General features: G+C 39.0%; 1 protein-coding gene across 7 annotated transcripts in view; it reads right to left on the bottom strand.

Moving 5' to 3' along the window:
• CHD8 (chromodomain helicase DNA binding protein 8) overlaps nt 1-19,219 on the bottom strand; it is a 61,225-nt gene that overhangs the window by 15,183 nt on the left and 26,823 nt on the right. For all 7 annotated transcript variants that reach the window (XM_034994692.1, XM_034994695.1, XM_034994697.1 and 4 more), the window contains 14 exons: nt 14,443-14,625; nt 14,294-14,362; nt 13,877-13,932; nt 13,249-13,366; nt 10,266-10,349; nt 6,932-7,069; nt 5,578-5,699; nt 5,189-5,432; nt 4,201-4,377; nt 3,035-3,178; nt 2,537-2,792; nt 1,310-1,520; nt 863-1,058; nt 186-353 (listed from right to left, as the gene is read on the bottom strand). In XM_034994692.1, the coding sequence (XP_034850583.1) occupies nt 186-353; nt 863-1,058; nt 1,310-1,520; nt 2,537-2,792; nt 3,035-3,178; nt 4,201-4,377; nt 5,189-5,432; nt 5,578-5,699; nt 6,932-7,069; nt 10,266-10,349; nt 13,249-13,366; nt 13,877-13,932; nt 14,294-14,362; nt 14,443-14,625 (2,166 nt within the window). The remainder of the gene's footprint in view (nt 1-185; nt 354-862; nt 1,059-1,309; nt 1,521-2,536; nt 2,793-3,034; nt 3,179-4,200; nt 4,378-5,188; nt 5,433-5,577; nt 5,700-6,931; nt 7,070-10,265; nt 10,350-13,248; nt 13,367-13,876; nt 13,933-14,293; nt 14,363-14,442; nt 14,626-19,219) is intronic.

Raw genomic sequence — 19,219 nt, 5'->3', positions numbered from 1 at the left:
AATAAAATGAAAAAACTAAGAAGAGAATATTATCTAACCATATCATAATAACTTAGTTCATTATGTTTTAAGAACTATTTTAAGAAATCCAAACAAGGTGGTCAGATTCCTGTGCAAAAAATAGCTTTGTCTCCCTCTAACACTATGACCTGCTATAAATATATCTATAGACTAAGAGGACTCACTCCGGTAATGTTGCCATCCCGACCACTCATGGACTGAAGCACAGCCTTATCCAATCCCAACTTGAGGCTAGCCTTATCAAACATCTCTCTCTCATAAGAATTACGAGTGATGAGACGGTACACCTTCACAGCTTTGCTCTGCCCAATTCGATGACACCGTGCCTGGGCCTGGTTTAAAAGAAATGGAAAGAAAGGGCAAAGAGGACATAAAATGGGGGTGGGGTGGGGGAGGGAGATGGAATTCAAAATACCAATTCACATCTATAAAGCAGCCATGAGATCAACTCAAAACCAAAAGTCAATTTTAAGATGAAATTATTGTCCCACCAAGTACACCAGGGGTCAGCAAACCATGGTCTGCAAAACCACCTGTTTCTATAAAGTTTTACTGAAATGCAACCCCACCCATTCATTTATATATTGTCTACAGCTGCTTTTGGACTACAAGAGCAGAGATGAGTAGTCACAACAGAGACTGTATGGTCCCCAAAGTCTAAAACATTTACTCTCTGGCCCTTTACAGAGTTTGCCACCCTTACATGGAGACTGCCACCCTTAAACTAAGTAAACAATTCCATACTCTTTGAAGGATGTGTCTTTCTAAGAGATCCTGATCCTGTTGAAAAACCTCTTAGGTTAGGTAGGTAGTTAGCCCCCAAAACAATGATTTCCTCTACCTGCAGGTCATTTTGTGGATTCCAGTCTGAATCAAAAATGATGCAGGTATCAGCAGCTGTGAGATTAATACCAAGTCCACCAGCCCGGGTACAGAGCAAGAAGACAAAGCGGTCTGAGTCAGGCTTGCTGAAGCGGTCAATAGCTGCCTGCCGAAGGTTACCTCTGACTCGCCCATCAATACGCTCATATAGGTACCTGTATGGCAGTTGCAGAAAAAAAATTAATTGGTGAAGCAGAAAAAGAAACCAAAAAAGCAGATTAGGATCAATACCAGTAATTCTGTATCTCTAGCTGACCAAAAACCTTATCAGAAAGTTGAGAGTGAGAATTTTAAATACTTCTTTTATCCCAGTCCTGGCCAACTTTCATTAAACACAGACCCTCCTACTCTTGGCAATTTTATGAAGCTACAGTAAACACAAGGCAAGGGATGACTCTTTTCTTACCTCCTCTGGATTAGATAATCCTCTAGGATATCTAGGCAGCGTACCATCTGGGAGAAGATCAGAACCTTATGACCACCAGCTTTAAGTTTTGGAAGTAACTTGTCAATAAGAACCAATTTGCCAGCTGAACGAACCATGGCCTGCAAGTGGAAGTCATGAGGTATAATATGGCAAGCTTCTCGAAATTCTGTTAGGATTTTTTCTTCTGCACCTGCCAAAAGAAAAACCAAACTTGATGGTGAGATCCGGAGAAACATACTAAAGCTATAGTTGACTTAGCTAAGATAAGGAAGCAAAGAAAAGTAATCTGACTTGAGATAAACATTCTTTTCACAGAGAATTTTAGCACCCAGAAAATCCTAAATCATCTTCAACTGTGTTATACAAAATACTGCAAATAAGTCAGACTTAAGATTGTATTCAGACAAAACACCTGTAACAATGAGGACTAGAACAGTACATGCAAACAACTAATACCACCCTACTGGCATCCAAAACAGAAACTAAAAAATGGAGTAGCGATGAGGACATTTATCCAGAGAACAGAATGACTTGAGTTCTTGTTCATGAAATTCTGCACAGCAAATCCCATATAATTTTGAAGATTATGCAGGATCAAGGGGAAAGAACTAGAGAAAGACATTCCACATAAGAATTGTTTTAGAAGAGGGATGCCTGAGGGTGCCTGGGTGGCTCAGTCGGGTAAGTCTCTGCCTTTGGCTCAGGTCATGATCACGGGGTCCTAGGATCGAGCCCTGCATCAGGTTCCCTGCTCAGCAGGGAGTCTGCTTCTCCCTCTCCCCCTACCCTCCCAACCCCACCCCTCATGCTTGCTCTCTCTCTCTCTCAAATGAATAAAGTCTTAAATAAATAGATAGATAGATAAATAAATAATAAAGGGTGCTTGGGTGGCTCAGTCAGTTAAGTGTCCAACTCTTGATTTTGGCTCCGGTCATGACCTCAGGGTCGTAAGACTGAGCCGCACATCAGGCTCTTCACTCAGCAGGGAGTCTGCTACTCTCCCTCTCCCTCTGCCCCCGCATAGGTGCGCTCTCTCTCAAAAATAAATAAATCTTAAAAGAAAAAATTTTTGTTTTAAAAGAAGAATCCCCTTCCCTCCCAAAACTAGGCTGGATCAGTCAACATATCCGCTGTTCCTGAGGAATATTATTAGCAAGTAAACACAGGTGATACAGAAATGCAGGTATTGTCCAGGAACTCTCTCACCATTGATGAGGTACGGGTGGTTGCAGCATTTGCGCAACTCCATCATCGTATTGAGTAGATTAGGCATGTTCGTATGACCTGCCCCCTTGGACAGGAAGGAGAAATTCTTCTCCAAAATAGCCCGGTAATATTTCTTCTGGATGTTGGTCAACTCTACTTCAATGATAGTTTCCTGTTTGGGTGCCAGGTTTTTTTCAACATCCTCTTTGAGTCTTCTTAGCATCATTGGCTTGAGAATGGCCTGTAGCTTTTGAACCTGTGTCCAATACAGGAGAGAAAAAGAAATAAAAACTATGAGGACAAACATTCTCACATTACATGGAAACATGAAGAAATACAATGAGAGCTTTCCATTATCTGAAAAATGTGGATTTTGTACAATGCCACAAATGATGTAGGCACCAGATTATAAGGAGTTCACAGAGGTCCTTGCTGCCCATGGTAATAGATGTGTGCCTAGTACAAACTTTACCTTTCTTGCCCAGATAGACTTCCTACCTGTTCCTCTGTCTTGAGATCCCCAAAATCCTTGAGGAACTCTGATTCTGAAGGAAACTGTGAAGGTTCCAAGAAATGAAGCAAGCTGAACAGTTCCTCCACAGTATTTTGCAATGGCGTTCCTGTGAGTAGCACTTTGTGTTCCTAGAAATGGAGAAAACAAAAAAATGGTAAAACTCAAAAACACAAAGGACTTCTGGGGTTTTCTCTTAAATACATAACTTTAGCTTTAATTTCGTTATCTATAAAATTATGGGAATGGACCAGATTACTATCTTAACTTTTCTTTCACTTGCTCCCTCTTCTGATAAACACAAAACATTAAAAAAAAAAAAAAAAAAGAACAAAAAAAACCTTGATATTATTTAACAAGAATTTAAATACTAAGATTACAAGCAAATAAAGAAGTACTCAAAAATACAGTTTTTTCTGCAATTACATATGCCTTTGCACACTCAACTCCCCACAGATATCCTAATATGTCCCCCTCTAGGGAATGTACCTGTGCTGGATTAAATATGGCCATTAATTCTTTGTAGTTCCTCCTATCAAGGTTCACCCCTTGAATCTGGGCTTGCCTTGTGGCTTGCTCTGACAAAGAGAATGTAGCAGAAGTGATATTGTGTGAGTTTCAGAGCCTATACCTCAAAGGCCTTGCAACTTCTGCCTTTGCCCTCTCTGCATACTGCCCTGATTCTACCATGTCAAGAAGCAAAGTCTGGCCTACTGGGGGATGACAGGTCATGTGGAAGATGACCCAGGAGCCCACCAATTGCCAGCTGCAGCCACATTACTGACTACAGGCAAGACCACCAAAGGGATGGCCTAGCTATGCCCAGCCCAAGTTGCTGAACTAGAGAATCCTAAAAAAATAATAGTTGTTTTAAGCCACTAAGTTTTAGGGTATTTGTTATGTAGCACTAGGTGACTAATACAGTATCCCACCTCTCCACCTAGTTAAGAACCACTAACACACAACTACCTTCCAATTCTAAAATTTATAGCACTTTTATATGACTTTCAGGTGTCCATTCCCATAGGCCATACCCACCACCCAATACTAAGATCCTGATCTTTTTTTTTTCTTAGTTATATTAATTCCACGGGGAATTAGGATTATTTTAATTCCAGGTGTTTCTGCCCATAAGTCAATGTGAGGAACTCACCAGGTCCATGTGCTTGAGGCTATCAAGCAGCTTGCAATTACGGTTCTTTAGCCGATGGGCCTCATCAATGATGACACAACGCCATTCAATTTCACGAAGCTCAGGACAGTCTGACAAAATCATCTCAAAAGTGGTGATCAGGGCATCAAACTTGTATGCGCCTGGGATGAGGCGCCCCTAAGCATGAAGGCAATAAAGTTAAGAAAAGACCTAATATGTACCTAAATGGGGACCTCTTCTGTATTACACATTCTCTTTTCTATATTCAGGCAGGCTCAGTAGGAAATACAAACAGCACCACCACCAATCTCTGCTGCTGTGTATTTTCCTGATAAATAGTGCCAAATCACAGAATGTAAGATACAATGTCTCTTCAAGATACTCAGTTTCTTGGGTAAATGACAGACATCACTGAATGAAGCTGGACACTTTTGACCATTAAGTCATGATTCTTAGACCTAGATCTTTTGGTAGTTAACACTAATATCCACAAATGTTGGGCACTGTTGAAATATACAAGACAAAACTGAAAGTGAAACAGGTAATATCAGTTACTGTCTAAAAACAGGCAGGAGAACTGAATCAGTTTAACAAAATTAAAAGCAGCAAAATGTGACTAAGAAAGGATGAATAATTTGTATAGAACAAACGAACTACTCTTGATGAAAATTTTAGTAGACTTGAAAAAAAAAAGGAAGTGGCTTAAGTTCACCACCTCAATACTTTCTTGATAAAAACACATCAATGCTGATAAAATTCTATTTAAAACGCATATATTCACAAATAGAACTTCCACTGGATCAAAATTCCACTGGATAAGAAGAGCAAAACATAAAGAAAAAAATTCCCTGTGCAATCTAGACAAAATACCATAAATCACCTCAGAAAATCTCAACAGAAGTCTTTTATTCACATAAAAGTCTCTAAAATACCAGGTACCTTGGCCTACTCTCTCTAAACCATTATATTCCCATGATCTACAACTCACCCGTGAATCTTTGCAGTACATTTCATATTGCTGAATCATCTGACGGCTGGCCAGACTGCCATGGTATACAATAGTGTTCATTTCTGTCCATGTATTGAATTCTCGCTCCCAATTAGTAATTGTGGACAGTGGGGCAATGACCAGGAAGGGGCCATGGATGCCCACATTATATACCTCCTGCAAGAAGGCAATGGACTGGATAGTTTTGCCCAGTCCCATCTCATCAGCCAGGATACAGTTTTGCCTGAAGATTCATCATGGAAAAAGAAAAGCATGTCAAAAGATACCATCTTTTTAAAAAGTACGTAAAAAGGAACTATTTCAACAAAAAACAAATAAAAATAATTCCAGACCAAGCCTACATTTCATGGGCCTACTCTTTTCTGTACCTGTTATACCAGTTAAAGAGCAGCCAGTTGACCCCTTCCAACTGATATTCCCGTAACTGGTTTCTGTTTTTATACTCATGTGACAGCTCCAACTTCTTCCAGGCACTTGCCTGTGGACGAGTCTACAAAAGAGAAAATTTGAATAAATGGGGTGAAGACACTAACAAAATTAGGAAAACTTACTAGATAGTTCTAGTACCTAAAATCGATTCAAAAACATGGATTAAAAACATTTAAAATATATTCAAATTCATGAGTTCATAATAAAGTTAAAACTAAAATAAAGTTTTAAAAGCTTTTTAAAAAAAGAGGAAAACCAAAAGAGGAAAAACCCACTGGTCACTTTTGGAGGATGCTAGAGAACTACTTCATTATTTTGAAAACTGGGAAATAAAGAAAGAAAACAAAGCATTTATCCTCCTTTCCTATACCATCTGTATCTCAGAGTAACCAAATAGTAGATGAATCATATTTCTTTTTATAGTAGATTCTGGCCAATAAATGAAAACATGATACAATTAAAAGAACATCATTTTGAAATCCTTAAAGAACAGGCTCAGGCAATGATCATAAATGACTAATAATATCAAAAAAGACAACCTGATAGAATCACCTATGAAGCAGATCTAGTGGTTTCCCTTCCCCATTTGATCAAACCTTTAGAAGAGTGGTATCTAATGGAACTGTCTATGATAATAATGCTTCATATCAGCCACTAGCCACATGTGATTACTGAGCATGTGAAATGTAGCTAGCGGCTACTATATTAAGCACAGTGCTAAAAAGATCCAGTGGACAGCACTGTTCTCTATCTAACCATTTATGAAAAAAATGCAAGGAACAAAGAACACGTGAGAAGTTTCCAGGGGGGATGCAACTGGTAAACTTCAGACTATAGAAAACCCCAGAGAACAAACCACCTGATTTCTTCAAGAAAAATGGTCAAGGAGGGGGAAACTAAAATTAAGAGATATTTGAGACACATTAACTGACAGCAACATATAGACCTTTATTCAAAATCCAATCCAAACAATTTAACAAAACTTAGAAGGCAATCGGGGAAATATATACAGTAATTGGTGAGTTGTTGATATTTAGAAATGGTTAAACTTTCTCAGGTGTAAAAGTGGTATTATTTACCTTTAGACATAAACACTGAAATATTTACAGATGAAATAAAGGAATCTGGGATTTGCTTTAAAATAATCTGGGAATTGGTACATTATACTATTACTTTTGTATATGTTTGAAAATTTCCATAATAAAAAGCTAAAACAACAACATAAACTTCTATAAACAAAAAATTATATTATTGCCTACATGGGCTTTACATTCTAAATGCAAATGTACTTACCACCCTTTTGAGTTCTGGGTGCCTTGACTGGATCCGTTTAAATTCTCGAATCTTGCCCTCATCAACATCCTCTTTCAGCTCCCACGTACTATCCTCATAGGGCAGAGAGCACCATTTCACCAGGTAGTAAATTACAGGCTAGGAGAGAAAAAGCTAATGCCTTAATAAACTGATTCTGTGTTCTTTGCTGTGGTTAAAAGGGTAAGAATTTGACTACAGAATCAGATCACAAAGTGTTAATACCTAAAAAGTGCTTAAAAAAAAAGAAAAAGTCGGGGTGCCTGGGTGGCTCAGTCGTTAAGTGTCTGCCTTCGGCTCAGGTCACTATCCCAGGGTCCTGGGATCGAGCCCCGCATCAGGCTCCCTGCTCTGCGGGAAGCCTGCTTCTCCCTCTCCCTCTCCCCCTGCTCGTGTTCCCTCTCTCACTGTGTCTCTCTGTCAAATAAATAAATAAAATCTTTAAAAAAAAAAAAAAAGTCAGGCTAGGAACACCAACCATAGGCTCACCTGCTGAGGCACTGTACTATTCGTGGCTTTGATCATTTTTCCAGGCAATTTATCAGAATCTGTTCTAAGAGGCAAAGTTATACCCAGTCGTTTCTAGAACACTAAGCACTGAAACATTATGCTCATCAACGAAGCAAACGCAAAACATAAAATAATTCTACTCCTATATTAGAGAATGAATTAGGCTGAAACTAAAAGGTAGGGCTCTGCTCCATACTATTATCCTGGCACCAAATTTAATACAGTGGAAGAGTGGAAACCAGGCTACTTTTCTAAGTGAGGACCAGATTAAACCCATTAGAGCAAAGCAGGGCTGAAATCACCAGGCTTCTGAGCTTCTGTAGCTCTGAGTGCAGATGCTACTTCAAAGAGCAGTCATATGGTAGAAAAGAGATTTCCTTGTGAGCTAGGAGATAATTAGGAGAGGCGTCACTGAAGACAGGTAACAAGAGAGAAGAGAGGAGGGGCAAATGCTGAAGCTCCAACTACAAGACTGTGCTGTATGTAGGTGTTCTGCTGCAAAGGGACAAGCAGTGATCTAGGGTAAAATGGCTTCTGTTCTCACTACTCAAATTGATCACTGCCCTGACTGCATTTCTATTTTTGGTTTACATGAAAAAAAGGATTAGATGGGGCCTAGTGTCATCAACAAGAATCTCTATTATCGGGGCGCCTGGGTGGCTCAGTCATTAAGCATCTGCCTTTGGCTCAGGTCATGATCCCAGGGTCCTGGGATTGAGCCCCGCATCGGGCTCCCTGCTCTGCAGGAAGCCTGCTTCTCCCTCTCCCACTCCCCTTGCTTGTGTTCCCTCTCTCGCTGTGTCTCTCTCTGTCAAATAAATAAAATCTTTAAAAAAAAAAAAAAAAAAGAATCTCTATTATCAATTCATAGAATATCCCTTAGAACAGCCAGCAAGAAGTCTGAAGATATAAGCACCTCGACAGAATCACAGATCATGGAATCCCTAGAACTAATCTAGTTGCTCTTTTCCTATTTTCTTTATTACAGTGACTCAGGTCATTTTCTACATAAAGGCATTTGTCCAGGTCACACATTTCCAGTATCATAACTTAGCTTTTCCAATGACTTTATTATTTATAATACTGATTTCCACTATTAGGTCATGTAAAACGATGACAAATTAAGCTTCTCTTGGGAAGGGGGAAAAATGGGTACACAGAATGTTGTTATCCAATATTGGGAGCACAAGTTATGGTACCAGGAAACTAAAACATTTTCGTCTGTCTTGCCATTTCCAACACAGTCCAAAGATCAATTACTTTTGGAAGAGTAGTAAGTATGTTGGTAGAGAGCATAAGATGTTTAAGGCTGAGAAGGCTGAGATCCTGGAAGTGATAAGAATTTAATAGTAGCTAACATGTCCATTCTAATAACTAGTCCATTCCCCACTCACCTCCCACTAATGAACAATAAACAATAACTCCCACCCCAACCCATAAAAGCAGAATATATATAATCTGAGGCATGCTTGTCAGGATTTGAAGACACTGAACTGTAATAGGCCCTGGACATCTAAGGTTCTGAGCGACCCTAAAGGCTTATAAAATAAACATAGAATTTTACAGAGGGAAGACTTGATTCTTAGGTCCTGTAAGGGTGATGTATGGAAACATGTCACTTAGCTTGTGAGTGAGCCTAGCTCACCACCCAGCACTGACATTTTAACAAGGTTCTGGTGTTCTGTACTGGTCATTGGGTAAGCAGTAACTGTCAGATGTGATAAAAACTTGATGAAATGTGGCCCTACCAAGAACTGCTACTTTAAATGAAAAGAAAGCGATGAGTTCTAAGGGAATGGTGGTTCACAGTCTAAGTAAGTTTGAAATAAATTTGAAAGAGAGAATGTTGAATTCACTGGTGTCTTGGATCTTTACAACTCTTATATGGAAAATAATAAAAGTGATTTCTGAAACTCTATCACCAGGTGTTTTACAACATGTAAAATCTGCTAACAGAGCTTTAGTGCAGTGATTCCCAAATCAAGCAATGTTTGACAATCCCTTGGAGAACCAACTTAAAAATACAAATCTCTGGGTCCCACCCAGAGACCCACTGAATCTGAATCTGTGGGAATGTGATCCCATAGTCTGTTTTCTTTTCTTAAAGATTTTATTTATTTGTCAAAGAGAGAGCAAGAGAGAGAGCGAGAGCACAAGCAGGAGGAGTGGCAGGCAGAGGGAGAAGCACGCTTCCCGCTGAGCAGGGAGCCCGCTGCGGGGCTTAATCCCAGAACCCTGGGATCATGACCTGAGCTGAAGGCAGACGCTTAACTGACTGAGCCACCCAGGCATCCCTCCCATAGTCTGTTTAAAAGTACAGATTCAAATGCAGTAGATTGGTTTTAATGATAAACAAAAATGCATTCAATTGATGGTAAGTTCAAAAAATAACTCTCAACAACATGGAGAAAGCTATTAATCTGTGCAGGCATTTTTATATTTATAAATATGGAGATTTGTGACATATCCCTATTCTTCTCCCCTTCTATCACCCTTAACTGGATGTCAGGGGTCTCCCATATAAAATCGAAGAGAAAACAAGATCAAGGTAAAGGAGTACTTGTTCATATAGCTCCTGATACTTATAAATACAACTCTCGAATGTTTGACTTTATGAGAAGCTTTCCTTTTAGCCTCTCTCCCTATTCCCTTATCTTCCCAATATCATCCTAAGGAGCCCTCAGAAAAACTCAAAAATACCTTTTTGTCCAAGGGATTTTTCAGCCATATCTGAATAATAAAGGATGCACAAGCAGACCAGCAGAAATCTCTGAGACCTTTAATGTTCTTCCATGCCCCAACTCACCTCCCCATTGTCTTTGTCAATACTGTGAGACTCATCCAATATCCTATCCACCTCTACATAGTCTGGATTGAAGGGTTCTTCATCCTAGAGGAGTTATGAAACAAACAATAAGACCAAAAGATCACTATCCAGTAAACCTAACCTTCCACCCCACCTTTACCTGATGATCTTACGTCAAAAAATTTTTTTAAAAAGACGCCTTCAGAAGGAGTTCCCCATTTTCACAGTATCAAATCCTAAAAACTTAACTGAACCTGCACCCATCTTCTCACCTATTACCAGAGGCCATTCTCTCCGTATATGCTCTGGATATACCATCCCTTCTCACCTTCTTAGGGATCCCTCTTCTGGATCATTCCCATAAACACACAGATGTACTCTACTATTTCACATCTTAAAAAGACCTCCTTTACTCTTCATCTGCCTGCAACTCTTTTTCTGTTCTGCTTCATACCTAAACTTTCCCAACAGTTTTAACCACAAGGCTTCCTCATGTCATCACCTCCACTGTCCATGCACTCCACTCTTCCTTCCACTTCCTTCACACAACTAAACTACTATTGTCAACATCATTAATGATCTCCAAATTGCCAAATATAATGAAACATTTCTGTCCTCATCTCACTTTACCTCTACAAAGTATTCCACAATTCCTAGTTCTCTCCTTTAAGCACTCTCTTCCCTTGGCTTTTCTGAGACACTATACTCTCGTCAGTAGCCCTTCCCCCTTTATTTTGGTTTTGGCCAATTCTTGATCACCTTCACTGGTTCTTTTTCTTCTAAATCATTGGTATCCAACTTTGGGTGGTATCTGAAAATAAATAACCCAAGGCTCTAAAGAAGGGTCTTAAAGAAACTTTAAGGAAAAAACTCTTCCTTCTTAACACACTTCTCTTCCTCTCTTGCTTTTTGTGACATATCTGCTTCCTAATCTTTCTCCTGCCACTCTGGCACACAGTTCCTTCTGCTTCGCCTGGACCTCTGAATTTGGGAGAATTCTTAGCCCTGGTTCTGGGCTCACATACATTCTATTATAGAAACAACTTTCATAAGAAAATACAGAACTATAAGAATGTATAGAAAGTCCCTCCCCCCAGATGACTTTATCATTATTAAGGTTTTCAAAACTATTATATGCTGATAAAATCCAAATTTTAATTGCAGCCTGAAAAACCCAGATTTGTATATCTGTGCTTGCTAGAGATATGTTAAGGAATTTTCAGGTTAACATGGTCTAAACTAAATTCTTGATTTTCCCCAAATCGGCTACTTCTACCATCTTCCATACTTCAATAAATGATCCCACCTCAAACCATTTGCTCAGACCACAAACCTGTCTATATAAGCCATCACACCAAGCCCTGTCAATTCTAATCTATCCATTCTATCCAGGTGAAACCACTCTACTCTAAACCATGATATTTCCTTCCGTACTGCTCATCAGACTCTCATGCTTACTCTCTTCAATCCATTCTCCAATGTCTAGGTGATCTTTTAAAAGTGAACAATGGACTATGTCTTTGACCTGTTTTAAACAATGTAATGATTTTCCTTTGCACTTAGAATAAAAACAAAACTAAAGCCAAACTGCTTAAAAGGTCTGTATGCACTGCTCGCCTAAATTTCTGATCTCATTTTGGGCCATTCACTCTCTTTTGTTCATCAACTGCACTGTCTTTTCAGTTCCTCAGCCTGTCTCAGGGCCTTCATATATGCTGTTTCCCATGCCAGTGATATTATTTACATGGGTTCATGGCCTTGCTCCTATTCATAATTCAATTTTCAGAGAAGTCTTCCCTAATTATCCAAAGCAGGTGTTTCTTCCCCCTCCCCTTATGTCTCCTTGTGCTCTTTCTTTTCTGGCACTTAACACAATTTGAATTATTTTCTCTCTCCCCAATCAGACAGTGAGCTGTACGAGAACACCGACCATATCTGGTTTGTTCTCCATAGAGACTATCACATGATAAATGATGAATAAACGAATGAATGATTTAATTAAATGGCCTATCTATATATGGAGATTTAATTGGCATATGAGTTAGTAGTAGAGACTGGTTCAATAGTCACAAATTGTACATCTAATATCAGCTGGAATGGGATTACAGTTTCATTGCACATTTCACAAATTATGCTTTAAAAGAACATAGATGAAAAAACACAACCCAATTATTACTTTCATATAAAAAGAAATTATAAAACTACATGGTCCTACTTGCCCTCTCCAGGTGATGTGAGAAATAATTCATTTATTTGCAAACTTGGTGGTATCAAGTTAGCTTTATCATATGTATTCAGGCAGAACAGGATTTTTTTTTGCTAAAACTATGCATTTAGTTCCTTCCTTCCCTCAATCTTTCTTACGATACCTTTTCCCCCTTAGCTCTAAGAAGCTTTAAAAAAGAATCTATCTCCTCAAGGCACTTAGTTCTGTATATATAATAAAGATGAAAAATCCCAATTCGGCAAAGGCATATGTACACAAAGCTTTCAAAGCAAAATGGACAGTTAAAATATGGCTCAAGAGACCCTTATGCATACTCCAGTGTTTAACCAGTAGTAAGAATGGTTATGGGAAATTAATGCGCCTTTATTACCATTTCTTGTTATACTGGATTAGAAACATTAGAAAATAAATGTTCTTTCCTAATGATATGGTTGCTTATGCCTACAGATACCACCAACCGCCAGACAGACATTAGAAGAAGAATGTTCCAAGTGGATCCGAGGTCAGTTTAAATCCATCTTGAAAACACATCATGAGTACTGAGCAAGTCAATACCAAAATATCCTATTAACTTATAAAAAGACCACATTTAGACCTGGTAAAACAATGCATGGGGCAATTTAGTAAGGTAAGCCCAAAGATCAAAATTAAGACTTCATACCCATATATACAAAGCAACTATAAATCTTAAATAATCAGTCAAGACTGATAACCCCCAGTAACTTATGCTTCTGTGAAATAAATGATAGGCAATACCTCATGGAAGAAATGTCTCATCTGAGCCATTTTGGTTTTGAAGCGCTTTAGTTTTTGATGGATCCTTTTATCCTTCTCTAGTTGGGAGATGGTAGCCCATTCACAGTGTAGATAGGAGCTGAAGGGGATGGAAATAGCCGGTCATGCTGAGAAAAGGGAAGTGGTAGGCTAGACTTGGGGATAAGCCAGAAGCAGGCACAATGAGTACAACATACTTAAGTGGGGAGACAGTGTCCTAGGTAAGTGCTTCTTAAGCTTGATTTTGCACACAAACACCTGCGGCAGGCCTGAAAGTTCACATTTCTAACAAGCACCCAAATGATGCTAATTCCGCTGGTCCACTGACCACAGTCTGAGTAGCAAGGTCTTAATGTTAAACTAAGTTATAGAGGATCACAAGGGATTTTATCAGGAACCACCCTTACCCCACCTTCCTGTTGGGAAATAGGAAGAATCATGCCAATTCCCGAACTTCTCTCTGAATAGACATTTTCTTCAATGAAAACAACAATTTGGGCCAGAAGACTATTAAAAGGGGACACATTCCCACCCAGGATGGACTATACAGGAGAACTCTTTACAACCCTGTGGAGTTTAGGGTGAAAAGCTTTTTGCACAGATCACATACTAGTTCTTGTACTTGACAAAGAATTCTTCTGCCTCAGTATATTGTCCAGAAGGAAGCTGAGAAGAAAGAAATTATAGTTATTAATAACCTTATTTATCAAAAAGAAGAACCTTAAATTTTCACTACTCATGGTAGAGCTTCATACCAATGTTCCTAGAGTGTATTACTGACTGAGGGATTAAAGAACTAATCTAGTACTCCAATATAAGAGATCTGATAGCTGGAAAAAATAAGCCTTTATCCATTTTAAACAAAAGCAAAAGAAGAGCAAAAAGACAATTCCTATTTTCTAGCTAACTTCCCTCCACCATATCTCATAATTACACTGTAGTAATATACCCTGGCATCCAAAAGTGTTTATTAGATAAAGCCTGTGAATGCAGGATTATGGGTTGACATGAAGGGTTAAGGCCTCACCTCCTTCTTCACAATCCGCATGGAAAGCACTTTGTCTACTATGGCTGCATCTTCTTCACTGGGATTCTCCTGTAGCAAAAAATGCAGTCAGTCAACAGAGACTGTGAGGAGCAGGACAACCTCTCATATTGCTTAAGTTCTCAGCTTACCACAAAGAACTGCATGGAAGGCAAAGTCTCGCCATCTGGCTCCTGCACCGGTTCAGGGAGGATAGGCTCAGTTTTTATTGGACCAGTTACATCCACTTCTTCTTCTTCTTCATCATCTGTGATCTTTATATCCAGATCCTCGGTATATTTTTTTCGTTTAACTTGGCGGTTTGAGCGTCTTTTCTGTAGCGGCAAGAAAATGGTTAAGATAACTATGTAGGTATCTCAAAGAGAAAACCTTTGAAACTATTTGCCTATAGTCGTATACTTAGACTTACTCCAAAATCCCTATGAAAAGCCAAGCCAAAAAGATAAAGAGCTTATTTATCAAATTATGTGATATCAAACCATATAATTTATTTTTTGTACCAATACATATTAATCTGCCAAACTGTTTTATCAAAGAACCAGAATCCACCTGAAAGTAACCTGGCTACTACTGGCAAGAAGCTCTGGTAAACTGAAACAGGACTCAACCTGCAGGGTCCGATGTGCTTTCCATAAGGAGCAACTCTGAACTGCAAAGGTGCAAAAATGTTTTGTTGCTAATTTTGCTTTTTGTTTTAGTTCTAAGGTTTTTTTGTTTTAATAAATAAAATGATACTATATGGTGATTATAGTATTGTTCTGCTACTTACCTTTTTGTTAACAGTATTTCTTTTTTTTTTTTTTTAAAGATTTTATTTATTTTTTAGAGAGCGAGCGAGGGAGAAAGAGCATGAGAGGGGAGAGAGTCAGAGGGAGAAGCAGGCTCCCCGCTGAGCCGGGAGCCCGATGCAGGACTCGATCCCAGGACCCTGGGATCATGACCTGAGCCGAAGGCAGACGCTTAACCATCTGAGCCACCCAGGCGCCCATGTTAACAGTATTTCTTAAAGATGTTTTCCATATCAACACATTTTAGATTTACGATATTCTTTCAAGTGGTTGAGCAGACATTTTTGTAAGATTTTATTTATTTTAGAGAGAGAGCATGCGTGCACAAATGTGTGCACAAGTGGGGGGAGGGAGAAAATGCCAAGCACACTCCACACTGAGCGTGGAGCTGGACTCGGGGCTCATTCTCAGAACACTGAGATCATGACTTGAGCTAAAACCAAGAGTCAGACGCTCAAGTGACTGAGCTACCCAGTCGTCCCAAGTAAAACATTAATACTTTGTAGAACATGATAAAAAATTGGGAAGGATAGAGAGATAAAATTATTTTTCAATCATAATTATATCTCTGAAAAACACAAATTAAATGAATTATTAGACACAGAACTACTGAAATTAAGCAAACTCCCCTGGCATAAAATCAATTTTGAAAAATATCATTCTTATGTAGACTGAGCCATAATATATAATGAAAGAAAAGATTCAGGGCGCCTGGGTGGCTCAGTTGGTTAAGCGTCTGCCTTCGGCTCAGATCATGATCCCAGGGTCCTGGGTTTGAGTCCCACACTGGGCTCTCTGCTCAGTGGAGAGCCTGCTTCTCTCTCTCCCGCTGCTGTTCCCCCTGCTTGTGCTCTCTCTGTCAAATAAATAAATAAAATCTTTAAAAAAAAAAAAACTGAAAAAGAAGAAAAGAAAGAAAAAGAAAGAAAAAATTCTATATATGAAAACAAAAAGATTACTTATCTAAAGAATTAAATTTAGTAAGAAATATATAAAATCTATATGAAGAAAATTTTAAAACACTCCAGGAGGACTTAAAGAAGACTTGAATAAATAATAAAATACATTGTCCCGCAATAAGAAGACCTAATTCTAATTATATACATGACAAATACGACAAAATAAAATTAACAAAACTTTTTAATTAGATAAGCTGATCCCAAAATTCAAAGAGAGAAATAAACACTTAAGAATAACCAGGAAAAACAGGAAAAGTGTGCTTGGCCTTACCAGATATTAAGGACACTAGAGAGCTATACTAATTAACAAAAGTTGGTACCTCTCCAAGAAAAGATAAACAGGTCAATGAAATAATGTCCAAATATAGACTAAAATACTTATGTGGATATAGAACATGATAAAAATAGCACTTCTAATCAGTGAGGGAAAAGTGGATTATTCTATAAACAGGATTGGAAACAAATGACTAGCCATTTTAGAGGTTGAAAGAAACTAAATTACATAAAAATAAAAGATTTCAAAATCTTTTTAAAAATCTTAAAAAAGGGACACCTGGGTGGCTTAGTCGGTTAAGCGACTGCCTTCGGCTCAGGTCATGATCCCAGGATCCTGGGATAGAGTCCCGCACCAGGCTCCTTGCCCAGTGGGGATCCTGCTTCTCCCTCTGCCTGCCTTTCCACCTGCCTGTGCTCTCTCTCTCTCTGACAAATAAATAAATAAAATCTTTAAAAAAAGAAAAAAAATCTTGGGCGCCTGGGTGGCTCAAGTCATTTAGTGTCTGCCTTCGGCTCTGGTCATGATCCCAGGGTCCTGAGATGAAGCCCCACATCGGGTCCTTGCTCAGCAGGGAAGCCTGCTTCTCCCTCTCCCACTCCCCCTGCTTGTATGTAATATGTAACATTTCTAAAAGAAAGAATGGAAGAATTTTTTATAATCTCGTAGTAGGAAAGATGTTTCTAATAAACTGATCAATTTTACCTTGCAAAAAATTTGAGCTATTTACATATCATAACAAAGTTAAGACAAATAAGAAACTGAGGGGGAAAACACCAAATGATCCATTTCCTAAGCATAGAGTTCTTTTTTTTTTTTTTTAAGATTTTATTTATTTGACAGAGAGAGACACAGCGAGAGAGGGAACACAAGCAGGGGCAGAGGGAGAGGGAGAACAGGCTTCCCGCAGAGCAGGGAGCCCGATGCAGGGCTCGATCCCAGGACCCTGGGATCATGACCCGAGCCGAAGGCAGATGCCCAACGACTAAGCCACACAGGCGCCCCAGCATAGAGTTCTTTTGACTAAGAAAAAGATCCGTAACACAAGAGAAAGATAGGCAAACATCATGAATAGACAGTAGGAAAAAAACACAAATGGCTTTAAATGTAAAAAGATGTTCATGCTCATAATAAAATAATTACAACCGAAACCTAAACTGAGATACCTTTTCCTTTTTGTTTTTTTGCACCTAACAGACTGATAAAAATCAGAAAGTCTGATCAAATACTGAAATAGGAACTTGTACATACATTGTTGGTTAGAATACACATGGGCATAACCTCTGTAAAAGAAAATTTGACAATACCCTTTGGTCCAGAAATTCCACCTCAAAGATATTATCCTACAAATAAATCTGCACATATATACAAATCTTTGTAGCATTACTTGTAGTAGTAGAAGACCAGAGAAAACCTTAATGCCCATCAATGGGGGACTAGTTAAACAAATTATGGTATAGTCAAATTATGGAATACTATAGAAGTATTTAAAAAGAATGGGTAGTTGGCAAAACCAAATACTGAAGATGTGGAACTGGAGCTCTCATTACCGGTGAAAGTGTAAAATGACACAATCACTTTGGAAGCTGACATACTCTTAGAGTTATAATGTTTATATGTGTAACTACCCTATGGTCTAGCAATCCTATTCCTTAAGCTAGGAGAAATGAAAACCCGTGTCCAAGAAGTACTAAGACTGTTCACTGCAGCCTTATTCATTATAGCTCCAAACTGGAAACAACCCAAATGTCCATGAATAGAATAGATTTGCAGTTATTTATTATTTTTAATTTTTATTTATTTATTATTATTTTTTTGTTTAGTAGAGTCGCATACTCTACTGACTGAGCCTGCCAGGCGGCCCTCTACTTTGTTTTTTGTTTTTTATTTGACAGAGAGAGACACAGCAAGAGAGGGAACACAAACAGGGGGAGTGGGAGAGGGAGAAGCAGGCTTCCCGCGGGGCAGGGAGTCCGATGCGGGGCTCAATCCCAGGACCCTGGGATCATGACCTGAGCTGAAGGCAGACGCTTAATGACTGAGCCACCCAGGCGCCCCTCTACTTTATTGTTTTTAATTGCCATGTACTATTCTATTATATGGATTTTCAGAATTTTATTAACTATTCCCCCCCATGGACAATGAATTTTTGGACATTTCTGCTATTGAAATTATTGCAGCAATACATACTCATCATCACATACTTTTGACAGTTTCCTAGATGCAGAATCATTGAGTCCAAGGGTGTTGATATTTTAAATTTTGTTACATACTGAAATACTGACTCGCCAAAAAGATTGTCTCAACATTCCCATTAACTGCCTGAAAAGCATCTGTTCCTTAACTCCACTGCCAACGCTGGCATTACTACTTATGGGCTGAATTATACCCCCCAAAACTCTTTTTTTATTTAAGATTTTATTTATTTATTTGAGAGAGAGTGAGAAATAGAGAGAGAGGAGGGAGAGAGAGAAAGAAAGAGCAGGGTGAGGGGCAGAGGGAGAGGGAGAAGCAGACTCCCCGCCGAGCTGGGAGCCCAACACAGGGCTCGATCCCAGAGCTCCGGGATCATGAACTGAGCCGAAGGCAGACACTTAACTGACTGAGCCACCAAAGCACCCCAATCCCCCAAAATTCTCATGTTGAAACCCTAATCCCTAGTACTTCAGAATGTGACTGTATTTGTAGAAAGAGCTTTAGAGAAGTGATTAAGTTAAAATGAGGCTGGTAGGGTGAGCCCTAATTCAACTTGAATGATACATCCTTTTAAGAGGAAATGTGGACACATAAAAAGACACCAGGCCTGTATGCACTGAGATAAGACCATGTAAGGACACAGTAGGAAAACAGCCTTCTACAAGCCAAGGAGCGAGGTGTCAGAGGTAAC

This window comes from Mirounga leonina, unplaced genomic scaffold (assembly GCF_011800145.1).
Source record: "Mirounga leonina isolate KUSES-001 unplaced genomic scaffold, KU_Mleo_1.0 Mir_91, whole genome shotgun sequence".
In the NCBI taxonomy this organism is placed as follows: Eukaryota; Metazoa; Chordata; class Mammalia; order Carnivora; family Phocidae; genus Mirounga; species Mirounga leonina.
This window is presented reverse-complemented; position numbering and strand designations above follow the sequence as displayed.